Source organism: Rattus norvegicus, chromosome 4, assembly GCF_021556685.1.
Source record: "Rattus norvegicus strain SHRSP/BbbUtx chromosome 4, alternate assembly SHRSP_T2T, whole genome shotgun sequence".
Taxonomy (NCBI): Eukaryota; Metazoa; Chordata; class Mammalia; order Rodentia; family Muridae; genus Rattus; species Rattus norvegicus.
Window position 1 is genome coordinate 160,966,367 of NC_141537.1, and position 19,516 is coordinate 160,985,882.

The following is a 19,516-nucleotide window of genomic DNA, read 5'->3' on the forward strand; positions in this document are numbered from 1 at the left end:
CCATTAATAGACCATGAAATAGTCCATAAAAGCCAGAGGAATGTCTGGTGCTACAGGACTCTCTCAGCCAGTGAGTTCAAGTTTGTTAGCACGAATTCAACTGCAGACGACTAAACTAAATGTTTATTCAAAGATATGGTAATAAGGGAGAGGAAAGATGACTGGGGTGCTGAGGAACTCGAATCGAAACTTGTGCTGCCAAAGGGAAAGGTGGAGAAGGGAAGACAGCAGAGCAGGTACTGACAGCATGCCCTGCTTCTGTGAGTGTCAGCGGTTGAAAGACATGCATTCTATGTTTCAAAATAACAGAAGGTATCAGAAGTCATGTGGGCTGCAGACTCAAGCCACCGCCCATTCATTGTAACGGAACTGCATGGCTGGGCGGCATAGGTTCACGATGCACTTGGCCTTCACGGGTGAGTAAGGTGCTCTGTCCTGGGGGCTCACAATTCTGACAAGTATAGTCCACAAGGGGCTGAGAGGAAGGAAAGATGATGAATGCCATTGAAGGTTGGACTTGTCCCTCAGACCCGGGAGAAGTCATGGGAACTTTTTCTCAGGGATCGGAGAGAAGGAAAAGGGCATGACTGTACCCAGCTACCACAGAAGGCCAGGTGACTGTGGATACGTAGCAGCAGAATGTTCCAGAACCCACATGCCCCTGCTTTTGCTTTGGAGTCTAAACCATGATACAGGATTTGGGCATCAGCATGAGGGGCTGTTTTCTTACTGTGCAACTTGGAATAGACTAGACATTTCCCCCTGGAGTTCATGGCTGTTAGTCCAGCTTTGTACTCTCAGTGGGGAGAAGAGGGCAAACTCCCGTCTTCATATCACAGGAGAGGAATTCAGAGCCTACTGCTCTCCCCTGTGGAAAATTCTACACCAGAGGTCTCTTAAAACAAATAATTACAGGAGGCAGGAAGTGGGGACCATTTGGTGCTGTTTGGTTTTAATAAGATGAAGTCTCACCAACTCAAAGGCAGGGGTCACCAGAAACACAAGCTCATCTCAAAATAAAACGCTTAAATGTTAAAAGGCCAGGGTCACACTGATGGCCTAGGTGGGTCACAAAACACAGCAGGAAAGAGATAAATGTGGGGAGGGGCAGAAGGGGCACGGGGGAGGGGGGAGGTAATTAGGAACATTTTAGAACGCTTAAGTAATAACACATGACTCAATGGTTATTTTTATGTTGTCACAAAAAGTGCATGAGAGACACACCCAGCCAGATCTATGACCTTAAAAAATACCTTTTAGGGCTGCACAGATGGCTCAGTGGTCAAGAGCACTCACTGACTGCTCTTGCAGAGGCCCTGAGTTCCATTTCCAGCAACCACACAGTGGTTGACGACCACCTGTAATGGGATCCAATTGACTTCTTCTGTACTCATATACATAAATAAAATAAATTAATCTTTAAAATAAAGTATAAGCATACCTTCTAAATTTTGTTTTATTGATACGGATTAATTCTAGATTAATTACAAAAGGCTGTGTTTGCATCTAGTTAAGGGAAGGCGATGTTTCTCCATTATGCTGTATACCTTACGGCCTTCCCTGTGTCCTACAGAACCACAGCCCGTATCATGTGATTGGGGCCCCTAAAGAAACATCCAGTGCTGTTCTGTGCCATGGCAACCTCTTCCCTTCACATAGAACTTGGCCGTGCTCTGCTGCCTTGAGTCCAGCCTCCCCTTCCAGTCTGCTAGTTGAAAGAACGTCTCTCATGTCATGATCCTGTGATCTCCCAGACTTTGGCTTTCGTTGAGCAAAGTTAAATTTTTAAACTTTACAGAATACTTTTTATTTCTCTGAAGTGCCTTGCCCCAGTAGTTAAAAACCATGGCTTGAAAGAATTGTCTGTTAGAGACTTACAAAATGGGTGGCCTCAGACTTCTCTGTTGTAGGTGACGTCCACTTTCACCTCGGAGATGAGTGTTAACATTGGAGGACTTCTCTGTCATTGAGGCCCTGCATCCCAGCATGGCCAGCAGTCTCAGCAGATGGCCACTCACACACAAGTTGTCACCTTGGAGTTTACAACCCTGGTGCTGCTAATGGCATCTAGTCACAAAGCTTTCCCTGGCCACCTCATCTCTTCACCCTACCCCTATCCCCCAATACAAGGGATTTACTAGAGGACAGAGGTGAACACACTATATGGCAAAGGATTCCCGAATAGATACCTGAATTCTCCTCCATCATAGGTTCATTTCCTGCGTGGGAGCTGTGATGGGCATGGAAGTCTAGACCCAGAATATCACCAGTTTTTGGTGTGAAGTTTAAGTGTACTTAAAAAAAATAAAAAGTCCCCTGAGTGTCCCTAAAAGGAAGCCAGTTTAGGTGAGATACATTAAAATATTGACTTAGAGAGATAAAACTGGCAGTTATAAACAAGACCCAAAGTGTCTCTCTTTTGTCATATTGCACACATATACACACACGGATTCATACCACATGAGTCACATGACGAAATCAAAGTAGAGTTGGTGTTGTGGAAAAGATTGTGATCATATTAACTGAAGCCAGATTTAAGGAAACAGGTAAGCTCATTCGAGAGTGTCATCTCAGCAGAAAAAACATATCTGGGGTCCCACACATCCGGGAACAGCACAGGGTTGTCCAATCACTTTTGACAGTGTCTGGGAGAGAAAGTGATGCATTCACGAGTGTCTGAGGAATACAGCAGGGTGAAGCTGGGGAGCAGTGACGGGGGTAAGTGATATTTATAGAGGAGGGGGAGGGAGAGGGAGGAAAGAAAGAGGAGAGGGAGGGAGGAAAGGAGGAGGGGGAAGGAGGAGGGAGGAGGGAGGAGCTGCAGGGAGGGCAGCAGGGAGGAAGAGGTTCTTTAACTGCTGCTGCATTGCTCACCCTGGGAAGCCTGACAGAGCTGCGGAGTCACCTCATCCTCAACAGTGGAGTTAGAGCATGGGTGCTCATCACATGGGGGTTTGAAAGAAGGAAGATTAATGGACGAGTCTAGCAAGGAGCATCAAAAGAATCTCTTCAGAGGAGATCACGTGAGAAGGGAGATAGCAAAAAACCTGGCATTTGGCCAAGCCCTGGGAAAAGAAAACAGCAAATGGGAATTCCTCCCCTCTAAGTTCCTCACAGTCACTCTCTGCTATTGTGGTACCCAGAGCCCTACCAAAGACGGACCCCCAGGACAGCAAAAGCTCACACTCATCTGAAGGATCTCCTCAAATGCATGCTCTGAAATATGGTGGCACTTACCACTTGGGGACTTTTGGGTATCATGGAGTCCCCTCAGTCTTCATCTTTAAACTGGAGAAAGTAAGGCCTGACAACCAATGTGAAATGCCTGATGTCACACAGCTAGGGAACAGTGGAGGCAGAACTGGGGTTTGTGTCCCCAGTTAAATAAAAAATGTCCCTTTCCTTTTTAAGTTTGTGTTCTTTTTATAATAACTATGTCATAATCAACAGATCGATGGAGAAGCCCCATGGAGCTTCTCCTAAGAACAGGGAAATGGAAAACAGGAAGAATAAATACCCCTTTAAAGGCATTTTCCTCTCAGCTACTGAAATGTCTAAGTTTGAGGGAACTACTGTTTGTTCGTTTGTTTTTTAAATACAGTTCTGTGTTTTTCATCTTGAGTTTTGGGGAAGGGAAGGACAGGCAAAGGTCTTCTAGAGGTGACAGAAACCCTAATCCTAGGATGGCCCCTTTCCCAGAGAGCAAAAGAAGGGGGAATGTTCCTAGGGTAGAGGGTTTCTAGGGGTGGCAGGTACTATGCTCCCTAATCCCCTGCCTGCTTCAAAGAAAGTTTATAAGCAACCAGAATTCTGGCTCTACAATCAGTCCCAGTCAGTCCATTTCCCTGGGATGACCTAACCTGCGTTTCTGGCCTGTTCATTTTGAAGTGGAGGCATTTCCATTTTCCAGTTTGATCAGGAAACCTTTACCCACAAAGGAAGACTATCCCCTCCCCTGCCAAATGCAAGCAGCACTCGGGTCAGTGGGCAGTGTGTTCTGGAGACATTCCTTCTGAACATTTGAGAAGACTGAGTTCCATTTCCCACTTCTCTCCCCTCTGCTCCCCCAACCCCTGCCCAGGTATGTGTGTGCTCATAGCACAGGCACTGCTGGAATGAGTGGATGGTCTGAGAAGATTGGATCAAGAGGAGAATTTGTCAGAAGAGTTATGGAACCTGTTGTAAAGACACTCCTGGGGTTTGGAGGACTTTCTTTTTTCTTTATGCCTACGGGTTGGCTTTTTAAGTCAACACCACCTATACAGGACAAGCCCTTGTTCTATTCTGCTGTGCACTGGTTGGGGAAGCTTATTCCATTGTTTTTCCACCAGGGTTATTCAGGAACCCTCATAAATACTGCATTTGGCCACCTGGGCTTGACCCTTCTAAGGGGCCCACGTGTGAGGATTGCTAAGGAGCTGGGACCTGCCTGTGAGCTTAGGCTCTAAGGTTTACAGGTCTCTGAGACTCGATGTGGAGCTGAAAGGAGAGGTTTCTGTTGGGAATGTTTCTTAAACATACGCCCCATGCAGCATGGGTCCTATTGGATGGACCCGGATGCTGTTCCGTGATCCCTGCCAAGTCCTTGCTGCTGCTGCAGCTGCTGCTGGGGCTTCCTTGACAAAGCAGCTTAGGTGAGATCACTGGCCCAAAACCCAGTTCCAGTGAGCGAGCAGCACATTGCAGGGGTGAGAGGTCAGATGGACTCAGGGATTTGCTGTAACATCATAACCAGTAGTCAGGCCACAAATGTGTCCGGATCTCTGTAATCCTCAGGGTTGGCAACCTCAAAGTCAGCAGCAGTTATAAAGAAAACAGGAGGTATTTCACAGCCAGCATATACCCAGTGTGCCTACTGTGTGCTGCAGTGTGCCTTCAAGAAGCAGAAGTCAATCTTTTTCACTTAGTAGGCATCCTGCCTCAGGTCTCCGTTTCCCGTTCGGTGTACTTCGGAAGAATAAGTTTGCCTTCTCTTTGCGTTATGAAGCATGTGAAGTAAGAAACACATTCTCCGAGGTGGAACTACCTCACAACACAGTTATGGAAGCTGTCCTCAGTGGCAGAGTCCGTGGGGATTGGAACAGTGTTACCTGCCCTGCTCCTAGCTATGGCTACAGCCAGAGTTCCTTGCTGAACCTTGCACTTCCGAAGTCTGTCCCCCAGGACTCTAGCCTGCCTTGGACCCTTCCAGAAGTAGACTACACCACTCTGAAGTGAGGGGATTTCTTTTCACTTGCTGTGGAGTACAGAGCAATCCTGAACTACAGGAAGGAACTTTATACTGGGACGTCAGGACGCATCTCTCTCGGTCTAAGTTCCCATTTCAGGAATTCTTCTCCATCTCAACTATAATCGGGGAATTTTAAGTAAATGCTAAACTGATGCTTTCAATTCCTATGTGAATATTTCCCTTCCTAGCAAGGCAGTGGGTGGTCCTGGTGCTCAGAAGTGAGTCTCCTCACATGGTCTGGCTTGCATTTTCCACATCTATTTCAAACCAAGGATGTATACACCAGCATCAGACACACAGCGTACTTAGTAAATTCATGTAACAAGAATTGCTTCATAGTATTATATGAATGTATATACATCCATTAAAATGCAAGCAAGCCGGAACATGAGAATTACCTTTAGATCAAGCACTTGTAAACTTAGCCTTGGACTGCAGTCTTTTGGAGCAGTTAATAGAATAGATTCTTGTGGTCCCCTTGGATCACTCTCTGGTCAACAAGGATAGGGCTCGAAACTTGTTTGCTAAGGCAAACTTGTCCTATGGTGGTTTCAATAAACATCAAGTCTGAGCCATGAGCCCCTTCCCAAGCCTTGAGTTTCTCCCTCCACTTTCCTAAGGCAGCACAGCACAGGAGTGGGCACAGCACAGCAAAAGCCCCTCCTGGGCTCAGACTCTAAGTTGCTGCAATACAAAATCTTCTCCGTCCTCCACATGGAAAACAGCACCTGCGCAGCCCGCTGCAGACTTATACTGTGGTAAAGTTTAGGTACTGAGCCAGTACAGAAAATAGATCAAGCCCTGCTCCGGCTGAGCCAAATCAGCCCCCTGACTTCTATTTTCATTGGCGGCAGATACAATTTTTCACATTCCATTTTCAGAGAAATATTTAAATAAATCCATTTTTAAAAACAATACTTCTGTCAGCTTTTCACTATTATCACAAAATCAGAGACCTAGAACAGGCTCACTCAACTCCTTAATCTTTATAGATATGAAACTGGAGGCCCAGAGATAGGCAGCCATGTGTGCAAGGTCTCAAAGCAAGGTGACATTACCTTGATTGTGTATTTGGAACCACGCATACATTTGGTCAAAATGTTCTACAAACTGGCCAAGACACCACACTAGATCTTTCTTAGTGCCTGTTGGTATGAGAGTCCCCACCTGTAAAACTCAGCCTCTACATGTGGCCTCTACCCAAGTCTCATTCCTCACAGACTTTCATCCTTCTAGCCTTCACCATCTGGGGAGGTTGTAGATTCTACCTGTCCCAGAGTTCTCCTCTCCTCTCCTCTCCTCTCCTCTCCTCTCCTCTCCTCTCCTCTCCTCTCCTCTCCTCTCCTCTCCTCTCCTCTCCTCTCTTCTCTTCCCCTTCACTCCCCTCCCCTCCCCCTCCCTTCCCTTCCCTCTCCTGCCCTTCCCTCCCTTCCCCTCCTTTCCTTTCCTAGTTCTCTTCTCTTCTCTTCCCTTCTCTTCCCCCTCCTTTCCCTCCCCTCCCCTCTGCTCCTTTCCTTTTCTAGTTCTCTTCTCTTCCCTTCCCTCCCCTCCTTTCCTTAAAAAGATGAAGCCTTATATAGTCCAAATGGCCTAAAATTATGTAGCCTAGAATGACCTTGTATTTTGGATCCTTCTCCTCCATCTCCTGTGGTGGGATTATAAACATGTACCACCATAGCTGGTTTTTATGCAGTGCTATTGATTGAACCCAGGGCCTCCTGCATGCTAGACAAATGCTCTACCAGTTGAGCTACATCCCTAAGCCCTGCTCACTTTGGCAACCTTTTGCTAATTCTTCTAGTTTTGGCTTGTCCTTGGTGCATTTGTTTGTCCCTCATGAGTATTTTTAAACTACATAGTGGCAGGAACTGTGCTTATACCTATCAATAGCCCAACACCGGGCAGCATATGCTTAGGCAATGGATATGCATCTGCTCAATTAAATGGAACTTAGAACTCACGTGGTTGTCTGAATTTCATCTCTCTCTTGCCAGAAGGAAGGAGACAAAGCCCTTGGATGACCAGAAAGGATGAAAAGAGGAAGACCTGAGAGAACCTAAAACCATGTAGAAGAGTCCTTCTTAGCTGTTCTTCTGTGACTTGGTAGGACAGAATGAAGGTGAAGATGGCTGACTGTGGTGGCTTAAATAGGAATGGCTCCCATGGACTCTTGTGTTTGAATGCTTGCTCCATAGGGAGTGGCTCTACTAGGAAGTGTGACCGTGTTGGAGTAGGTATGGCCTTGTTGGAGGAAGTGCCTCATGGCGGGGGTGGGCTTTGAGGTCCTATATGCTCGAGCTATGCCCAGTGTGGCACAGTCTCCTTTCTCTAACACCGTGTCTGCCTGCATACTGCCATGCTTCTCACCATGACAATAATGGACTAAACCTCTGACTGAACTGTAGGCCAGCTGCAATGAAGTGTTTTCCTTTACAAGAGTTCTATGGTCGTAGTGTCTCTTCACAGTAATTGAAACCCTAACTAAGACACTGAAAGACAGAGGAAATACAGAAAGCCATCCACTGGGGCAAGTGCTGGGAAGGAATTTAGCCTCAGAGTGTGAGGGTTTCTGAGTATGAGAGTTTGGATTGTTTGTTGCTATAGAAATGAGACGCAGACCCAATCCCAGCCCCAACACCTTAGAGAAGCCATGTTTGGGATCCAACAGACCACATTTCACATTTCTGACCCAGGACTACGGTGAACAGCAGTAACACCTCTTCCGGAGAAGCCTGTCCTCCTGTCCCAGTGTCCCACCAGATCTTGGTATTCTCTACCAAGGCAAGCATCAGCAAACTAAGTCACGCTGTTAGCCAGTGTTTGCTCTTCTTGGTCACAAGAGTTGGCTTTGGACAGGCAGAATGTCGAGGCAAGCTCAAGGTTAGCACAAGGCTGTAAGAACTTGTGCTGTGTGCCTTTTGGAGCACGTCTCACTCATGTCATTGCATAACACAATAATTCTGCCTGCCCAGGGCAACAAGGCAGCCTTAAGAGATTTCATGAGTTCGAAGAATGTGAGGCTGAAGTGAGAGAGAAGGGAGAGGTCAACTGTTCTCCATCTGCCTCCGGTGAGGATATTAAGAGAAGCAAGAACGAGATAGAGAGACAAGCATCCTATTGGTTGGTGATGAGTTGACAGTGGTAGAGCAATGTAACTGTGCTACCTCAAATTCATGTGTGGCTATCATTTGCTTTCTTATACTTTAAGGATTTACCTAATCACTACCTTGGGTCTCTGTGATAAGCATTGCTTTTGGTAGGGGGTTATTGTCATTCTTGTTGTTTTGTACTTTTAATTATGGAAAGAGAAACTGAGGTTGGAGAGTCTGTTTTTTTTTTTTTGTTTTTTTTTTGTTTTTTTTTTTTTATGGGTGACTCAAATTCAGGTGTGTTGATGCTGAACTGAGTGGTCTTTCAATTGAATTAGATGTGGCAAATGAGTTTTGATCCAAGTTTCAATAAAATTTACTAGCATATAGCTACCCATACAGTGGTGGTGGTGAGGATTGAAAGATCTCTTGGAGCTCAGTAGGAAATAATACTGTGATTGATTCGCGATGTCTGCTGTTAGCAAAGGTGCAGGAGAGGAAATAATGTTATGATTGATTAGTGATGTCTGCTATGGTAGCACATATGCTATATTCATTTGTCAATCTCGTGAAAGAATAGCCTCTGTACATTGCACAGTTTTACTGCAAATCTGATTGTCTACCATGCCATTTTAAAATATCTCCATATATACACTCTGCAAACAGTTTCAGCATGCTCTTGAAACACCAAACATTTTCATTGTCTTTCAAGTTCTTCACAGTTCTCTTTAAATAACTAGCCTTAAAAAAATCCCAGATCAGGATGGCTTACTGCCATAGACTTCCTTTCTAAGGACTTCTTCCTGTGGGCTGCCCCAGTTTGACCTTCCTCATTATCGAGAAAGGCCCTTTGGGGATGGAAAATATTCTCAGGACACAGAAGGGGCATGCTTCATGTGACCTTTGGAAACTATTCTCTGGAACGATCCTTATTGACTGAAGGCTGCAGCTGATGGGGCATGAAGAATTGAATCAAGGAGAGCACAGTGTCTAAACACATGGAAGAAGCCTGGTGGGGATGGGATTCAGTTTAGGGGTCACCAGGTAGAAAGAAGGAAGCTAAGAAGGAACTTTGAGAGTTTGGATCAGGCAGTGCTGCCTGTTTGGAGCAGAGTTAAGAAGAGCAAAGAGCGGGTTTAACAACCAATAGCCCATTCGGTCTTTATATGACTTATTGCCACATTAGAACCAACCATTAGAGAAAACCTAGGAACAGAGAGAGGAAACATGTCTCTCCTTCATTTTAACTGCATCGTCTTAATCATCTGAGTCATTTGTACATGCTACACACAGAACTGACTGCAGCTGAGCACGTGGAGAAACCAGATCCTACCCTAGGCTCCCTTTAAATGATTTAACGTGTGTCAGACCAGGCTGGACACCCCCCTCCACTCCCAACAGCAAAGACGTCATGCTCCATGCTCAGAGCAGCAACCTCGAGAAATGCTCGCTGGGCAAATCAAGATCCTAAAAAATAATTACAGTTTGCACACCCTGAAGCAATAATGACTTCAAAACCCCCTTCACGTGTGATTTATACACAAGCATATTTCCCCCTTGCCCCTTCTTCCCCTGTTCCCATTCTGCTCGCCCCACCCAAATCCAAATTGCTAGGAAGTCAATATTCCTAGGTCTTGTTAGAAAGTCCAGATGGAAAATCTCTGACCTGGATGAGGAAGTGAAGAGCCAACACCACCTGCCACTAAACTTCATGTCCACACAGTTGTGCAAGGACACGAGTATGTATATATTCCAAGAAGTTCAAAGAAGAAAGGAATAAAATTAATTAAGGCTACACCGCAATGCCAAGGCATCAAATGCTCTCTGGGGCCTGGTATCGAAGCAAAGAAATGTACTCCAGCAGAGCTACTGGTTCTGATCCAGGGTTCTGTGGAAAGAAGGGAACACGAGGTTGAACGTGGGAATGGGAGGCTCTGCTAGAATGTGTGCCTTTTCTCCTGTTGTTGACCCTGGGAAAATGTCCAAGGTCATACAAGGGAAGGATCATTAAATGTGCATCTGACATACACCAAGTGGTAGCACAGAGAGGCAGGAAAGAGAAAAGGTCTCTTGTATGACCAGCCTCGTGCGGATAAAAGCACGGAACAGATGAGTTCTGTCCCTGCAAGTTACAGGATGATTAGGTGGGGTCAGGACAAAGGAGTTGGCAAGCTGGATAAGCTAGTGTTTGGGGACACATTGTGAATCCCGGGTACCTTCTAGAAGGGTTCATTAAATATAGTTCCATGTCAGCTCTCAAGGCATGCACCAAGTGCGCAGACATCCCACAGGAGAATGAGGAAGACTGATAGAGAAGACAGTTAAAGAGACACAGCTCTTTCAGCTTCCTGCTCATGCAACCTCAGGCCTATATCCCTGTTGGAAAATGACAGCCCTAGCACCTCGATAGCCCAATGTCCATGAGCTCTGGTCTTTAGTCTCTCTTATTGCAACCACAGGTGTAAGAAATGGAAATGAAATTTCACGGCCAGGCAGCAATCCAACAGGCACGCTCTTCCCTGAAGACAATTGAAACAGAAACAGCTCAGGCGATGATGGAATGACTTCAAGGACCTCCAGGAAACGTTCGCCTCCTGTGAGGTGTGAGGGTGTGCATTTGTGTGTGAGGGGGAGCTTGGGTTAGAGTAGCCTTGCACCTTAGCAAAGGAGTGAGAGACAGATTTGTCCTGCCTGGGGGGATTGAAGATTCCCCAAAGCCTTTTCCCAGGTTCTCCTTTTTACTCACAGAACTGACAGCCTCCGGGTACAAGCTTGCAAAGAAGCTTTCTCTGGGTCAAGGAGAAGGGCTACACTTCTAACTTCATCCTACCTGAAAAGTCAGACAAGAAAGAGGAGTCCTAAACAAGGAAGGAGCAGGTTCTGTAGAGCCAAACCTGGGCTGAAAGAAAGAAGACGATGTAAACAGAAGAGCCATGTACAATCTTGATTGTAGGAACCAGACTTGCCTCTTCCCTGAGAGCTACAGCCAATGAGAATCTTCATAGCATGCCAAAGAGCCCAGGATGCTCTACGGATTCCCATCATGGGAAATAGAAGAGAAGTTAGGGCATACCCATTGATAAGCACGGACGTCCATCAGCACACCTGTGCGCGTGAGTGTGTGTGTGTGTGTGTGTGTGTGTGTGTGTGTGTGTACACCACTGGCCACAGAGAAACAAGGGCCAATTTATCTACCTGCCAAAATAATTCCAGACCTTTTAAGGATTTTTCAACGGAAGTCTAAGCTCTTTGCAAGAAGAGATTAATCCTCATTCAGTTTTTTTTTTCTTTTTTTGGCCTGACTGTGGAGCATGGAATAAATGTTTTCCAGAGTGAATGAAGGTTAGTCACCTGTTCTGGGAACTCACAATGTTACCCTGAGGAAGTGTTTCCTTAATCTAGCCCTAGCCTTTCATCGTCTTCCAGGTCTTAGCTAAGAAAGGACCTTTCATTCACTCATCCATTCAACGATTATAGGTTGACTCTTTGGGATTCAGCAGGTATTAAGTATACCCAGCTGGCATACACTGCTATGAATAGCAGAAACATTTCCTACCTTCAGGAAGCCCAGCATCCGTGGCAGGGGTGTTGAGCCTGGAGTCACAATAAGAAATGTTGGACGTTAGGAAACAATGACGGTGTTATGGGAACACACTGCAAGGAGCCGAGTATATGATAGAAGAGTAGAGATGCTTCAAGGATGCTGAAGTTCGGGGACATTACACATACAGGTAGGGAAGGGTGGGTATTCCAAGAGTTGGAACAAATACCTAGGTGCTGCGACTCAGCAGTAAAGAGATGGAAAGGGAGGGAAAGGGAGGAGGAGGAGAAGGAGGAGGAGGAGGAGGAGGAGGAGGAGGAGGAGGAGGAGGAGATCATGGTGAAGTGGTACTGAAGCAACAATATATATTTTCAAGTAGGAAAATGAACCAGTGGGCCTTGCCAAATGTGAAGAATGGGGAAATATATATATATATATATATATATATATATATATATATATATGGATCATGACATTTGGGAAAAGACAGGAGAAATTAAAGAGATAATCTTGGAGATTAGAGTGATGAGCATTCGGGGTTTTCTGATGACAGGGAGGGAGAATCACTTGCAGATGGCTCCTATGACTTGACCACGAGTAGGAGCAGGTGGCTCCATCGTAAAAATGGAAAACAGTAGAGAAGATTCCCTGGAGGTGGAAAGGCTTGGAGATCCCTAGCTTAGTTTAGGGAGCACTAAATTTAAGGAACCTCTCAGTCACTTGGGAGCACCTTTGGATCAGTTGGATATGTGGGTGTGTAGCTTTATGAAAAGCCCTTGGATATTTTGAGAGTCCTCCTCATGCAGGCTGAGACCAGTGGAATCTTGGACAATGGGAGGGGCATTATTGAGCCCAGGGAAGGCAAAGGAGAAGAGTCTTCAGGAGCAGGGGTGAGAAAAGGTACAGAAGAAGGATGAAAGTCAGCGCAGGGGGAGTTCCACCAGAGAGGTAAGATTTTGAGAAAGATGACATCCGAAAAGGTCACACAGGGCACCATTTCCACTAGTGAAAGCCTGGATGCTGTGGGTCTCAACACCAAACAGGCATGTGGGAGTGTAGGTAAAGGAAATTCTCCATGAAGGCGAGAATATTATGGTAGGACCGGAATGGATAGAATCCAGACAGTGAAGGGGGCACCAGTAACCACCAGATCACGGGTCCCCAGACTTCCTGGCAATGGGGCATTTGGCTATTGTCTAGCTTCTGCCTCTGTGCATCTCATCCGCTGATACACCAGGATCTATACTGTCCATTCTAAGTTGCAGGAGACACCAACTATTTCTTCTTTGTCTTTACTCTATATGCTGCAGAGAAGACAGATGATGGTATCTTTGTACCGCTTGCAAGTCTGGATCCTGGCCTGGGCCATCTCAGCTCTGCATCCATAGGTTTGTGGGGTGTGGGGTGTGGGGTGTGGCAGCAACAGGTTATTCTTCACATCATTCTTTTCCTGCAGCCACTTTTCTTGGGTGAATTAGCAACATGCTCACACCAGTCACAGGACAGTCCTTCAGAAGCAACGGGTCAACTTGGGCCCAAGTCACTTGTCCTAATGAAGTTTGCTCTATTCCCCTGTCTATTCCAGGAAGCCTGGGAAAAGTCTTGGCAAATATCAGCACACAAACACTGAATCTGGCCCTTGTCATCCCATGAGAGCTGAGCTACAGGAAGGGAATCTTATATAAACCTCCTCTCCAGCAGCCAGACGCTTGACAGATTCATGTCAGAACTCTGACCCTAGGAACGGAGCCAGTGAGGCTGGGGGCGGTGGAGGTGGTCCCAGAGCTCACAGCCAGAGATACAAACAGAAGGCATGGAACAGTGATGTTGTGCACCTAACTGTCCCAAGGAGTTGGCTCGGGAATTTACGACATTGGTACTAAAGCAGGAGATGAAGTAAAGAACACTTGAAGTTCTACCTGGGGTTCAAGAGCCAACAGTTCTTGGCATTCCATAAATTTTGAGGGTGAAGAATTGCAAAAATTATGCAAGTGATCTATCATTAATTCCCCTTCCACTCAGTAACTCATGTTTACCTATGAGATGACCTTTTGGTTCATTAAAGTTATACATGTGTTTCTGGTTGTCATGGTGACTGAGGATTCTGATGCTACTTGACATTGGCCATGTAACATACTTTGCAGCACTAAGAACCAACTCATCCCAAAGGGCCCAAATGTCTCTGTATGTAACTCTGCTCCATTTGACTTTGATGGCATATCATCAGCAGTACAACTCCAAGTACACAGGCAGGAAGAAGTCACCAATCCAGAACAGCATGCCTACCTTGTTGTGGGGCCATACGCCTTTGCTCTTTTGCTCACACAATAGTGATATCTACCAGGCTGGGGTGGGCCTCATCATACTCAGCCTACTAGAGTTAATAACCACTCTCCTACACTCTCTGCAGTACCCTTCTCTAACCACTACCCTTATTCCTGATGCTTCTCCTTCACCATCCCTGTCAAACATTCTGGGAGCTTTGGAGGAAAGCTGGACAGAGGTCACCTTCTTAAAATTTGCATCCTGAGTCAGCAACACATCTTAGTTCAGCAACTGAGTACCCCGAGTAAGGCCACAACGTCTGTGAATCACACCCAGCTCCCTTCGTCTCGGCTATTCATGAGGAAGATTGCCTGTTAGCTAGGATGGCATGAATAGGGCTTAGTTAGTGTGCATTCAAATGAGGTGTGGGTCTGTGTGCGTATGTGGGGTGTGATTTTTACATGCATGTCTATGTGTATGGGTATAAATACTGTGATGGGGTAGACAGCTAAATATGGTCCAAAGATCCTTTTTTCTATGGTGGTTTTCCTCTTCTTCATCCTCAAGTCTGAGGGGAGGCCAGGCCCTGGCACTGCTATTCCCAGCCCCAAGTCACAGCATCTCCCTCTCACCTCCTGGTTGCCTCACAGTATATAACCCAGGCAGTCTTGGGCTGCGCTCAAGAAGCTTGGCATGGTCTCCCAGAGCTGACAGCGATCGAAGACAGATGTGTACAGTCAGAGAGTAATGGGAATCATGAAAAGGAGTAGCAGGCTCCCATGTGGGGAGAGCCAGGAGCTGGGAGGGGAGTGGGGGGAGCAGTTTAAAGACACTCAGGCAGGCGCCAGATGCGTGCTGCATGACCCGGTGGGCAGGGCAGCCTTGCTCCCCATTCCTACTTGAAGATGTTTCCACAGGAAGACAGGCTGTGCTCCCTGCAGGGGTCCAGCCCAGAGCTCCCATTTGCTCCTCCTGCTCTCCAGCTGAGAATTTTGTTTTGGCCAGGAAGGGATTCCCAACGACATCATCTGCCTCAGTCATCCTCACAGAAGCTGTAGTCCTAGGCAGTTCAAGGCCAAGTTCATGCAGCCCAGAGGGGCAGGGTGAGGATGAGAATTCACAGTCACCGTAAAGCTCTTGTAGCCTCCCCAAACTTTTGTTCAACTCACTCTCCACCTCCTCCCCACACCCAGCCCCTCCGGCTTCATACCACCCTCTCTTTGCCCACTGTGGCCTACTTGCTTTTCCTCACAAGTCTCAAAGTCCCCAGTTGCTGACAGTGAAAGGCAAACTGGTGTTGGAAGTGGAAAGAGCTGAATTGAGTCCAGGAAGGAAGGCACCTTGCTCTTTGCTCTCGGATTGATAAAAGACCCAGCTCCCTGGTGTGTATGTATGTGTACGGGCTTGGGGCGGGGGATGAGAGGTGTTCCTGTTAAGTTTCATTCTAAAAATAATTGGCTGTCTGTGACTCGGCCGTGCACTTCACAGGGGTGACAGGTCCTCAGCCGCTTTCTTTCTGTTAAGAGTTGAATTGGATACCTCAAAGCAGATATATATGAGTCCTACTCCCAACTCAGAAGCTCAGCATGCTGCCTCATGTACAAGCAAAATCTTTGCCGAAGCAATCCTGTTAGTGTCAAGTCAGGAGCACAGATCCAAATCCAGTAAGACTGGTGTATTTATAAACACAGGGGCAAGTACTGTGTTGGCACCACTGACAGAGGTTTTCAGCACTGGATGGATGAGCTAGGAAATGCCCATGGCTTGCAGATACAAGATAAAGGCAGGGACAGTGGCTTCCTTAGTGCCTTAAGATAGAGTACAGTGCTTGACTCTGTGTATCTGGCCTCTCCATACACAAATAAAATAGGTCCCTGTCACCTTTAGATGCACGATGTGTGGTGCTTTGCCATGGCAACCCCAGTAAACACATGCATGCCCCGACTCTCAGCTGTCTGCTTAAGCTTATTGCTTCTGTGTTGGTCTGCAACAGGCCAGGTAAGCTTAGCTTTCTGCTAACACACTCGAGAGTGCAAGCCATATCATGTCTATCCTGGATCAAAAGCACTACTGGAATGTGTCTAGGAAGCTCCATCTGCACCCTGCAGGGATCTCTCACAACCCCCCCCCCCATTCCCTTGAAGTCAACACTGTCGAATGTCCTGGTTTCCAGGCTGCTTAGGGTGCTTATGGGAAACCTTAATACCAGATGGTTCTCCTCTGTGGTCCATGAGAGAAACAATCCAGAGTGAACGTGCGCTTGAAGGGGCATGAGTTTGGCCAACTGGGAGAAGAAAACCCTCTAACTCCTCAGAAACATCTGCTGGGAGAAAAGATACAGCTAAACGCGGATCAAAGAGATTTCTAAGCAACAGAGGGAAGGGTTTTACAATATGGCACAGAGGTAAAGCCAACTGCGAGAGCTGCCGGCCGGGATCCAGTTCTTCCTAAGTGGGATAAGCTCGTAAGGAGAGTAGGTCCAAGAGGGATGGGAAAGAGAAACATGCGCATGTCTAGAAGCCAGAAAAGCCTACACTTCACCGAGCAGCAAGCCCCACAGTGATGGGGAGAGAGAAGAGCCAAAAACTGCGATATGGGGGGACGAGAGCCAGTATCGGGGGTGTCTCATCCGTTAGTCACCCCCACACACTGCCGTGCTAAATGTACTTGCAACAGACATTAATGCCAAGTGATATGAACACAGATGACAATGCTTATCTTCAGTGACTGTTTTCTACCTGTGTCTCCGTGAGCACTGTTCTGAGCCCTCTGTGTGTAGCAATCATTTAACCCTATACAAGCTACAGGGAAAGTAAGGTCAATACAGGCACCAAGCGTCTTACTCTAAATACTGCTGCATGTAAATGACATAGCTGGATTCAGGGCCAAGGTAGTCTGGCTCCTGACCCCAAGTTCTTTTCCAAAAGCATAAGGGAAGCTGTGTACTTAGCTGACATTCTGAGGGTGCGTGGGGTTGGCCAAGAGACTGGAGGAGAAACATTCAAAGATTAGATGGAGAAAGCACATAAATCTAGACGACCAAGCTACTGGAGCCAAGGGGAAGAGACTGTACTTTGCTCATGGGGTGGCCCTTGTGTGAGCTAACCAAGACCTCTGTGTCCTCCTGTGATGATCATTATCCCAGGTTCCCCACTCAGCAGGTGCCACGGTATTTGAGAATTATCATCTTTCCTGAAAAAGTTGACACCCTTAAGCCCAGAAGGGTAAAACTTCTAGAAGCTTGCTTACTCTAAGCGAATGGACAGCTATGCCTATAAAAATAATATAAAACCGTAGTGCAGAGATTGGGGCAAGAATTAATGTATGCACCAGACCTGGGTTAGATAGACAAGGTACACAAGAGGATGCTGTTCAGCGATGATCAAGGCTCGTCATCTATTACTCGAAGTTAGGAGCTCATATAAGGCAACGGTAAGTAGAAAAGAGCAGGCAAAAATCTTGAACAAAGTAGGATGGGCCCCTCATTATAAAAAAAATGAAAATTTGGTGGTGTGGATCAATTCTTAGATCTAGCATGCTCAAGGCCCTTGGTTTGATAACCAATGCTACATTTAAAAAAAGGGTATGGGAACACACACTGGTAATCTCAACACTCAGGAGGTGGAGACGTAGGAACAGAAATGTATGGTCATCCTTAGACCTATATAGAGAGTTCAAGGCTAGCCTGGGTTACTTGTGACCTTGTCTCCAAAACAATTATGCATACATATATACCCACAGAGAGAAGATAAGGAACTGTGACCAGTACATGCTGTGCTGCTGGTGCTGGTGCTGGTGCTGGTGCTGGTGCTGGTGCTGGTGCTGGTGCTGGTGCTGGTGCTGGTGCTGGTGCTGGTGTTTCTTATTTGGATTATTTTTATATTACATTTTCCTAACTCTGTATACTGCAAACATGTTACAAAAGACATTTGGTGCATAATCAAAAATCAACGTTTTTAGTTACAATTTCTTTTAGTCCCCCCCACCCCCAATGCCCCGTTCGTCTTTTTGTGCTGTGAGGAAATCCTAGTCTAAAGGACTTCTGAGAGGAAAGGGGTTTTTAGGCCAAGGCAAGAACCCGAGTCAGGACTGAGGCAGAGATGATGGAATAATGAAGCTAACTGGCTTCCTTGAAGACTTATATTCAGCTGCCCTTCTTATACGACTTAGGACCACCTGCCCAGGAGTAGCACCACCCCTAGTGGGCTAGCTTTTTCTTCATCTGTCAATCAGTCACCAAGAAAATGGCCCATATACCAACAGGCCAGTCTGATGGAGGCAAATTCTCATTTGAGGTTCTCTCTTCCCAAGTGTCCTAGTTTGTGTCAAGTTGACAAAGACTGACCGACACATACCCCAGTGTTATAGCTGTGCCTTTTCCACTCATACCCCAAGCACAAGAAAGAGGGAAACCCTGAAAATGACAAGCTACTCTGTGGGGCTTTCTTCATGCTTAATATTAACCCAGGAAAAGCCAAAACTGATGAATCAAAGAAGTCGATATTTTATATTTCTGATTAGATAAAAAAAAACAATGAAATATGTTAACTGCATCTTAAGGACCCTGCTGAAGGGACAGAGTAGATGAGGCCATCCACAGAGAAATAGGTGGCTTGCCATGTCTAAGAAATGCCAGGGAGGAAGATGAAGAGTCAGGGAGAGAGTAATGTGGGAGGAAAGGGAGACTTGCTCCCAAGTAAACAAGCAAGGCATGTGAAAGACTGGTGAAGACTACTTGAACTCCTGGATCAGAAGAGTAAATCCAAGCTTCATGTCACCCCTTCCTAACCATTGAACTCGAGGAGAGCTACTCTGTCATTCCACAAATTGCTGAGCATTCTGGGTGCTGGAGACAGCTGTGGAACACAGATGGGCGTGCTCTGCCTTCTTGGAATGTGCATGCTATTATGGAGAAGAGAACAGTACGTGCATCAGAAAAACGAATACCGTGTTGGTTGTCAGAACTCCTAGGTGGAACTTTGAAAAATCAATATAAGCCTTGGCTGTCTCATGTGCACAATGGAATGGGGTAATAAGGTAGGCATCTCATGGTGCTTTATGCAGGGTCAGAGTGCGTAGGGTCTCACTCAATATCCATGATGAATAACCATTACCATTCTTGAGCCAATTTTATACCTCTTGCCAATGTGGCAATACAAGGAAAACCTAAGAAATGGGAGCAGCCATTCAGAAATGACAGAGGCTAAGTGATGGGGGAAATTCGGCAAAGAGCACCTGCAGCAGGATTTGGGGGTTCCTAGTGGCTGAAGCTACAAACAGTGTTTCCTTTGCCTTGTGATGTACCCAACTTCACAAGAAGTCAGAGGAATATGATCCCATCACACGATAAAAACAGTCCGCTCCCAGAAATGTCTCTCACTCCAGAGAATG

At 46.3% G+C, this 19,516-nt stretch overlaps 1 protein-coding gene across 9 annotated transcripts in view; it reads right to left on the reverse strand.

Moving 5' to 3' along the window:
• Ntf3 (neurotrophin 3) overlaps nt 1-19,516 on the reverse strand; it is a 69,488-nt gene that overhangs the window by 24,517 nt on the left and 25,455 nt on the right. For 3 of the 9 annotated variants that reach the window (XM_087659444.1, XM_087659445.1, NM_001270868.1), the window contains one exon: nt 11,876-11,913. The exons of the other annotated variants lie outside the window; for them this stretch is intronic. In XM_087659444.1, the coding sequence (XP_087515570.1) occupies nt 11,876-11,893 (18 nt within the window). In that variant the 5' untranslated portion in view covers nt 11,894-11,913. The remainder of the gene's footprint in view (nt 1-11,875; nt 11,914-19,516) is intronic. 9 annotated transcript variants of the gene reach the window in all.